The sequence below is a fragment of the Myiozetetes cayanensis genome, unplaced genomic scaffold (assembly GCF_022539395.1).
Source record: "Myiozetetes cayanensis isolate MyiCay16 unplaced genomic scaffold, myiCay2020 scf6-25, whole genome shotgun sequence".
In the NCBI taxonomy this organism is placed as follows: domain Eukaryota; kingdom Metazoa; phylum Chordata; class Aves; order Passeriformes; family Tyrannidae; genus Myiozetetes; species Myiozetetes cayanensis.
In genome coordinates, this window is record NW_026087853.1 from 31,271,545 (window position 1) to 31,281,333 (window position 9,789).

A 9,789-nucleotide genomic window follows, 5' to 3' on the forward strand; every position below is an offset into this window, starting at 1 on the left:
TCTAAATATCACCTGTATCAAATTCAGTTTTGTTCCCTTAATAACCCAAACATTAGCATAGAAATAAAAGCACGTTACTTGAAATAGTAGGTTTTGTTTTAATGTTTTAACTACACATTGCTACCATTATTATGCATGGACGTCCAACATTCAAGCCAAGATTTCTGGTCATTTATAACCATTCAAACGTCAAATCTTTGTTCTCTTCCCAACAAGGAAAAAGGGAGGATAACCCAAAATTCTGTTTCCTTTCACTCAAGAAACCCTTTCACCAAGGGTATACAAAGGATGGGGATGCAAAATGTGCATATGATTGACATATCCCTGAGACCTCCAGCACCCACACAGATTATTCAAACAGCAATTTTTTAACAACCATTCTCAAGAAGATTTGACATGGTATATTCTTAACAAATTCAGTCTGGTTTTGTTCTCCCTCCCCCTGCAAAAAATCATGTGTGTTTGCCAACAACTTGAAAAATGCAGTCTTTACTTTTCCTGGACTTCTACCCTTCTAGAATATCCAGTTTGTTGAAAAAAATGCAGTTCCTATAAGCAAAATTAACGGTAAAGTACAATGTCTACATTTGTGCTAACGTAAAAATTATGTCAGTTGATTTTTCAAATATTCCATTTATACACTTTTTCATGCAAATATTATTCTACTGTAAAGGTTTGAAATATTTACTTTTATCATATCCAACAAAAATATGAATATTAATCAAAATATAGGATAACTATACCAGGGTATTTATTTGTTTTCACTTACCAGCTGTATCCTGCCATGATGAGAACAAAGCTAAAAAAATGTTTGTATTTTCTATCTCCTCATGGCCTCCTGTGGTTCTGATAGACTATTCAAAAGGAATAAAGTGTAAATATACAGATACATGCATGTACTAAGAGTAAACTCTTCAAAGTGAAACACGTTTGCTTATCAAATCCAATGAACTTCAGACCCTATTAAAAATTCCTTGTTCAGTGACAACATTTACTTACCACTTTATTTTCTTCTTGAGGTTATTTGAACACCTGAATTTATGATAAAGCATGGTAGAACTTTAAAGCCTCTGTTACATATTGTCTCTTACTTGGAGACACATTTCACAAGACAAAGAAGTTCTATAACCTATATGTGGCCCCAAATCCAAATCCAATGAGATTATGAGATGCAGTCAAACCAGTCACGTCTTGTTAGCAACATACATTTGTATTCATGTAAAATATACAATATTTAACCTTAGAGAAAATACTAACCTGTTTCAGTGCTTAAAATGGCATTTCATTGCTAGAAGCAAGGGTAGGAATGTGTGAAGGAACTTGTGCTGTAACATTCTTATGCCTTTTTCAGGGGGTATCTCTATTTCTTCAACAATAAACAGTACTGAAATAGATGGGCCTAAGAATGGTCACACTAGAGCAGAATGAGCGCTTTTTATCCTGGGTTCACAGACATTACCTCTTGTCACAACTTACCATACCTGCAAGTGGTGAACTAAAGCATAATACTATGCTAGTAGACCACACTTAGACAGCTGTATATTTGACAATCAGTCTTATCAATTTTTAAGGACCATGACCTTTTTTCAAAGTCTGCCTAGCCAATATATATTAAAACCTATCCAATGTCACTTTTTAAGATCCATTTCTTCACTTTAATCAGTCAACTGTGAATTAATTATTAAAATAATGCTTCTGTGAAATATAATTCTGTAAGACATTAGTTTAAGATTCACCATTCACAAAATAAGCAGAACACTCCTAACCTGAAGTTCTTCCCAGAGCACTGCCCTCATTTCTTTGCCTTGTTTTTTAATTCCTTTCTCCTTAAGATGTTGTTTTTCAAGTATTGTGTCAAGTTTATTCATTTTCTTTATAGCTGCTTGAATCTGAGGATCTACATCTGTGTCTTCAGAACACTTCAAGTTTGCTGTAGAATATATTTAAAATTAATGTTAGCTTGAAGCATGTCAACTTAAAAAAAAACAAACAAACACTAAAAAGCATAACAAGTAAGTTGGTAACAACCATAGACAAGAGCACAACTACTGTCAAGCACATATATTATGTTAACTTCTAAACCTATTTGTAGCAGGGAAAAATACAGAAGTCTTTGCAACAGAATGCTGAATCAACCTCTGAGCTGCAGCAGTTGGGTATGGAGGTGTGGGAGAGGAAAAGACATCCAATTTGGGCAAGGGATTTGACTCGAAGTTATAATGGAAGACTGACAACATCTCCACAGTATCAGGAAAAATCATAAAGTAAGCTTATAAATAAAAAGAATGTCTTCAGCCTGACAAGTAGAATATATGTTGAAATTAATAACTCTGGGGTTAAGAGAGACTTTCTAATATCTCTACCTTCAAATGTTACAGAAGTTTCAGTCTTGACTTATATCTCAGACAAACCAGATTCTGACACTGGTTCTAGAAAAATGTTGCTATGAAAAATAGAAATGGTGAAACATTATGAAAACTACCATTATTTAATTGAAGTAGATTTCTGTACTGTCTCTTTTTTTTTCCTAAATATGCAGACTACTATTTCTGATCACTTTCAGCTCCTCCCCTTCCTATAGCATCCTCATGCTCTGTCCTCTTTCCTGGTCAAACTTAGTTTCCATATCACAAGTAGAACACTTGTAGTACTGTCCCTTACCCCACAGACTTACAAATTTTGGAGTCATTCAATACTCTCTTTCATTTTCTAATCTTTTGAGGTCAAATGCTTTATATAGTCATTGATCCAAGCATTTATTGTGATGCATAGGTCTACTTTATGCCATAAAAATGATGAGTGATACAACAAGAGGAAACTTATAAAAATCTAAGTGAGTTCCAGGGAAACTCCAAGGACAGATGGTCAAAAAAGAGCTCTTATTTCAACTGGCCTAAACCCAGTAGAGAGTTTAAACCCCGGGTTTAAACTATTGAGTTAAGTTTTGAGGTTAAATTCTATCCAATTTCTGTTCTGAATAAACAAGTATCATGTTTGCTGCACTGGAAAGAATCACCCCTGGATTCTGCCTGACTAGACAGACCAAATATATGTAAAACTAAATTCTATCAGAACACTGAAGAAAGTGAATATCCATTAATAAAACAATCTTTAAACCAAGAATTCATCCAACACCTCTTGAACAGCACAATGCATACATGTTTTCAATTTGTAGTATTTTTTTTATAACTACATAAATATAAATAGATCAGAATACCAAACACTCCTAGGAGCATTAATAGGAAAGAAAAATGAAGAATTTATTGCACTGTTCACTTTATACACCTGAAAAGCAGTACCTGATTTTGCATTACTTGGTTTTCCTTGGGAAGGTTCACAGAATTTCAGAGTCTGTGTTTCATTGTCTCCACAATCTGAATTAGAGCTACATCCTGAAAAACACAGGGAAAAGCCTTTCACAATAACCGAGATCCATTTTTGTGAGTTAAGGATCCCCACAGAGCTTCTACACTTTAAAAAATGGTTATGTACTAGTACACCAGGACTCATGTTAAATGCAGGAGCAGGAACCTAGGGATTTCTTTTGGTCCCAATTTTTAACTAAATTTGAAGAAGCTATCCAATCTTCTGCTTCAAATACTGGCCTTTGCATCTGTATTTTTCAATAGTCAGAAGCTTCAGAAAGTTAATTCATTACCATTTATAGAATGAGAGAAGAATGCCATCCGAAGAACTTCTGCGAGTGCTTTATTAAAATTATGTATTGCATACTTAAAGTATTTTATTAGTATTAACAACGTTCAGTTGTTAAATAGTATAACTTATAACCATAAATCCAATTTTTTGGACAGGTGGACCATTGTTAGGATACACAGTTTCTAACAAATGATCATGATCTCTGTGAAATGTTTGATAAAAGCACCTTAATGAATACATTTTCCAGCACGGTTCCCTGGAACACACTGTACTGGGTTTGCATGGCCAGAGTTTGGTAGTGAGGGGGCTTCAGGGGTGGCCAAAGAACACAAGAAAGTGCTAGTCATTTCCACACCTGACAACTCGCTGGGATTCTGTATACATTTCTGAAGAGAGAAGGTCATACTCTCCATTGTGGTTTGCTGATCTGTTCTTACTTCCTCGACATCAGATTTCTCTCTTTTGTTTTCTGCTGGACAGCAATCTTCTAGACTGCCTCTCTGATAACCATCAGCCACACTGAGAAGCAAATCAACCTATGAAATGCAAATTCTTACAATCATAAAGATAGAAATATTTTGAGAGTAGATTTTGGGTAATCACAATACTCACATGCTGTCACAAAGGCCAACAACAATTCTGCACAATACTGAAGTGTACTTCTTAAATAAAAGAACCATTTTCAGGTCTGATACAGAGGTCAGCTCCTTAGTCATCACTTTGATTCTCAAGTTCACCATTCCACAGACTGCCAGATTTGGGACTGCTAGGCTAGGAAATTATTACGAAGGTGTATACCATTTCTGCTGCAGCAGAGATTCTACGTTTTGCAGAGCACTCAGTGTCTGGAAATGGATGAGGCTGTTGGACACACAGACTCATGTGTGGTTGTCTGTGTGTCCAACAGCCTCATCCATTTCCAGACACTGTGAGTACTCTGCAACATGTAGCATCCCAGTCTCTTGCTCATACTACAAAGAAAGGCTGAAAAGCTCATGCTTAATTCATCAGCCTCAAGAGATTACAATTTCCATTCAAGAGCCTGTAAGTTTAGATCAGAACTTGGATTCAAGAGTTATCTGCTGTCAACCTCAATATCCAACTGTAAATCTATAAAAATAATTTAATACTTCTGTGAAGGATCTAAGTATGATCCCATTCTACAGACAAGTGAGCAGAGGTACAACACAATTGGACTAAGATAAGTAAATCAATCTAAATCATCTCTAATTCCCAAGTCCCAGTTTCCCAAAAAAATTATCTCATATCCCATCCCCAAAATTAAGTTAATCCCCAATACTAATTTTCTCAGAGGATGGATGAACACCTACTTCCAACAGACTTTGCAAAATTCCTAGAGCTGACATTTCTTGGAATACTATGAATTGGTTTTTAAACATAATTCAAAGATATCCTGAGAGAACTTTGTAGTCAAAAATTCAACTTGTGAGGATTGCTCAAATGATTTTTTTTAATAAGCAAAATCAGTTTTGTTCCAACTTAAACTTAAAAGCACAAATGGGATTAAAGTGAAATTATTCACATGCTGCTCATGCATCAACAACCTATAGCCATGTATTTACATAATACTGACAGAATTTCGAATGTTTTTTCCTTAAAATAAAATTTATTTAATAATACAATAAAATATAAAGATGAAGACAACCAAGTTTTCCAGGTTGCAGTACTAAATTACCCTTTTCATGGCAAATATAAAAGTAACACAGATTCACAAAAATGAAATTAAAAATTATTCTATTGCTGCAGAAGGAGAAGACCACATTCAGGGATGTTCACATAAACCCTCAGCATACCTGCAGAGCCCAGAACTGCATACAAAGCTAAAAAAGCGGAATATGACCTTTTAGCATTCTTACGAAGAATTAGGCATAGAGTTTCTAACCTGCTGAAGGTGAGAATTACCTTTTGCAAATGTGGCTCTGGTGTTAGTAACTCCATAGATGTATTTAAAGATCTACAATTGTGTTTTGAGCCAGATGCAGGCCTTGAAATGTCATCCGCATTCCCACTTGCGATGTCCACTAGTACCTAAAAGTGGAAAAAATCCAAAAACAACCCTTCAAACTATCAGTTCCATAGGAAAGCAATACAAGTCTTGTACTATTTCAGATGTAGATCAAACAAGTTTCAAATCCTTTTTAGAAATTCCATGTTGAGAGGTCTTTCCAATTTAGATCTGCTACCCACTCAAGTATACACTTTTTAACAGAGGTGCAAATATATATTTATATCATCAAGCCAACCAAAGTAATAAAATGTGCTTACTATCAAAGACACTTCAAATGGTGTAAATCTTAAAAGTAGAGAAATTATTATGGTTCTTTTTTTGTTCTTTTTTAAAAAAACACTGGACTGGTAAAGTTAGCACAAACAAAAGAATTAAGCATTTTAGAGACATCTCGAAAATTATTAAAGCAGCCAAAAGCTATTTATGTTAAACGCGGGAAATTCCCAAGTCCAAATGATCACATTCCCCATCCCAGCTCAGTTTTGAGTTTAAATCACAGAAATGCATGTTTCTCTGCAAAAATTGTGTGAATTCCCAGGAATTAAACATCTTGAGCATGTGACATGCGCTGGCAACTCTCTGAAGGCCCAAGTGAATACAACTCTTTATTTCAGCACAAGAAACGGAGCAAACCGAGTCCTGTACACAGGTCTGTAACATGACAAGGTACAAAAAGCGGGCAGAGAAGAAAAAGAGTAGTTTGCACCCATTCACTTCACCTCGTGCACCCCGGGCTCATCCCCCGCAAACGCCTCTTCACACCAATCACCACGTGCCTCCACGGACGATGAAGCTGCCGCCCCGCTTCCCACCGCGGCCAGCCGGGAGCCTCCCGATTCCCTGAGGAGTTCTGGCCTACACGAGGCCTCTGCCAGCGGCGGGGCGCACAGCACCCGTGGATTTCTGGGGAGGGAAGGCGGGTGGGACACCGGAGCCCCGCTCTCGCCGCGGGAGGGCGGCGGGACCCGCGGAGCCGCCGCTGCCGCCGTTGCCATGACGACGGTCCCCGCGGGGTCTCGCGAGAACGGGCGGTCGGCCCTGCCCGGCGGTGGCGGCGATGGCGGTGTGGCTGCGCCGCTCCCGCTGCTCGCCCCCTCGCCCTCCTTCCAGGGGTGCAACCGTGACCGAGCCCTCCCGCAGGGAGCCCCGCCGGACCTCGGCCCTCTCCGCCCTGAGAGAGAGAAGTGCTGCTTGGAGGGCACCCTTTCCCTCCTCCGTGTCCCCCCGCAGGGCTGTGCCGGGCCCCTTTCAGTTGCAGAAAAGTTACTGGACTGACCCTTCTAAATAGTGTCTGTGTGCTGTGGACTATTATTGCTTCTTTTGCTAGTCTTGTTTGTCTAGGCTCCTGTATTAATTGTGTCAGGTTTACTTATCAAGGATAGATGAATCACTTTTAAATAAACTCGTTAAAATTATTACAGTGGTCACCATTTTTTACTTGAATATTCACTGTTAGTAAAGAATCTAATTATTTGAGGAGTGTAATTGCCTTCCTAATCCCATCCCTTTTCATATCTTTTCTGCATTTAAACCAAATGAGAGGGTTAATTCATGCGTTCTAATTCACTTGCAAAATTACTGGCTCCTACAACTAATTTTGATAGGTACGTCAAAGCAGGTTTTCATTGGCAGCAAAAATTTACAGGAAACAGTTTGAAAAAACAAAGTGCGTTTCATTCAAAGTAAGGTTTTGATTGATTATTTTTTTTTCCTGCCAAAATAAATCTTCCTCTGCTGGGGGCATGTATTGCTGTCTGCAGTAGAGCTTTCATTGATGCTTATAGTGTATGGCATTGCACTGTCACTTGTGCCACTAAGAGAGCAATTTGTTCTTCGTATTTAGTGTAATAATAATGCAATGTGCACTAGTGAAGCCTTTGTTTTAGCCTCCTTCCTAAGCATGCTGAGCTCCAGGTATGTTAAAATTTTAACTTAAGTCTTGCAATTGCTAATGCAATACCAGAGTGCTGTTAGGAACCTGTGGTGCTTTCCAGATGGTGCAGAGGATGATTTGAAGCAAAAAATAGAAGAATGAACATTTACATCTGCAAGCTGAGTATTTAAGGCCAGTAATGGCAATAAGAAAGCAGTAAAATGGACAATATGATCCAGAACTGGCTAAACTAAAATCTGGGTTTTGCTGTATTAGGAATTAAATTAGCTATGAATAATGAGGTATGGCAAGCAGCTAGGTATAACTGCTCCAGTATTTATTTATTTCTACAGTACTATGTATATACTTAACAGCTGACAGAGTTTGACTTGCTATCAGCTTCCCTATTACACACTGCCTAAAACCTCAGAAGAGTCCATGAAAGGAGAACATCCAACTCCAAATCTAGTAAAAAACCAGACAAAAAACTCCTTTGAAAGTGGTGCAGGAATAGGCTCCTTATCACTGCTTGTCATATAGAATCAGTGAAGATTTTCAATGAGGCTGTCACACCTGAGAGTGAGTAATAATGGCTTAGCAGGGATATCTCAAACTGCAGTTGAACTTATGTTCTGTGAGCGTTACACGTCCTAGTAGACACAGAAAGGAAAAGAAGAGATTCACAGAGTTCATCTCAAATCCTGTAGATCAGGCCATAAGAGTCTTCCTGTCCAGTAAGAGGACTGAAGTTTGTAAACATCATTAAACATTGCAGAATCTCAAATATTGTTATAGGTGGCAGGTGTACTTACACTGAAACTTGAAGAGCAGAACCAAGGTTGTGATTTTTTTTTTTTTTTTCCCTTTCCAGGAACAGGTCAGTTTTATTCCAAGCTAATCTAGATACTTCTCTGAAGTATGATGATTTGAAAAAAAACCAAACAAACAAACTCTTGTGTCTAGGAAGGGCACAGCAAGAAAAGTACTCCAAGATGTGCCTTTCATCCTAAAAGATGGGTTACAACATAATGAAGTCACATTTAGACAAGCTGTCTTGATATCCAGAACATAGTCACCGTAGTAATAGAATTCATTTATTCCTTTCTTCCTAATCCAATCAAAAAGAAGCACAAATTAAGGGAGAAATATAGGGAACTTGTTCCCAATTACTACTGCTTATCTGCATGCTCCTCTGCTCAAAAGCATTTTAATACATGAATAAGTAGCCAAGACACTTTCATTGTCTCATACATGTTGGAGAAAAAATTAGCTCATTAGTTACTTATCTTTGATTATTTTTAATAGCCTTTTGTGTACTCATCTGAAGTACATTTCATTTACCAAAGGTAATATTTTTAAGGTAGACTGTAAAAGTTCTAGTACTCAGCTCAGGACAAGCACAATTAATATTCACTATTCATTAACATTCCTCTAAATGTTAGGGCAATAAACATTTTTGTTTACAGACAAATTTGTCCTTTTCCTGCAAAGGACAAATAGATTATGTATTAATATCTTTTGACTGGCATGTACCAAGTCAAGGGCAAAGAGCCAGAAATTTTGGTCATATTCCAACTTTTCCAGAAACCCTCAGTGAGGTTGAGTAGAGTTCTGCAGAGTGCCCCATCAGCTATAGTGATACAGCACAGTGACCTGTCAGCGGACAAAGACAGGCCAAACTAAAATGCAAAGTCCAGAGTCAGTGGTGAAACTTCCCTTTTGTTTCATAAACCCAGGTTTTCATTCTTTAACTTGTACTGGGAAAGTTCCTGCCTTGACAAAGTTCTTTCATGTTGCCACACCTTCTGCTGCAGGTCAACAGCAGAGCACAGGAAGCAGGAGCTCAAGATGGATTGTGTTGTGCTGAAATGCCTCAGAGCCACAGCGTGCAGTGTGTTGGGAGTTTGCTACTAGAGAGGTGCAAGGGAACCCAAACAATGCGATCCTGCAAGTGTCTCAGGACCTTCTTCTGCAGCTTAGGATGTGATCCAGGCAAAAAAAGTAGAGGGTTTAGTTTTACAGAAAATGGAGGCAAAGAAGCTATAATGCTTAGTCAAGTAGTGTGCACAAAGGAGTTTCTGGAGTAAATCACCATCTCAGTGCATTATACGTAGCCATAGGGAACCTCGGGATGAAGAACAGCTGTTACAGAAACCCTGGTTTGCATTAACAAATGTATATTCAGGAATTGGATCTCACTTGATATTTCTTAAGCTTGCTTTAAAAAATA

The 9,789-nt window shown here is 38.0% G+C and overlaps 1 protein-coding gene across 2 annotated transcripts in view; it reads right to left on the bottom strand.

The window, feature by feature from the left end:
* FSIP1 (fibrous sheath interacting protein 1) overlaps positions 1–6,586 on the bottom strand; it is a 76,665-nt gene extending 70,079 nt beyond the window's left edge. The window contains exons 1-6 of one of the 2 annotated variants that reach the window (XM_050335639.1): positions 6,406–6,586; positions 5,581–5,706; positions 4,013–4,193; positions 3,300–3,392; positions 1,767–1,930; positions 770–854 (exon numbers count right to left, since the gene is read on the bottom strand). In XM_050335639.1, coding sequence (XP_050191596.1) covers positions 770–854; positions 1,767–1,930; positions 3,300–3,392; positions 4,013–4,193; positions 5,581–5,616 — 559 coding nt within the window. In that variant the 5' untranslated portion in view covers positions 5,617–5,706; positions 6,406–6,586. Of the gene's footprint in view, positions 1–769; positions 855–1,766; positions 1,931–3,299; positions 3,393–4,012; positions 4,194–5,580; positions 5,707–6,405 lie in introns of those variants that run through there. The other variant, XM_050335638.1, reaches the window with a different exon arrangement.
* Positions 6,587–9,789: the final 3,203 nt, after the last annotated feature.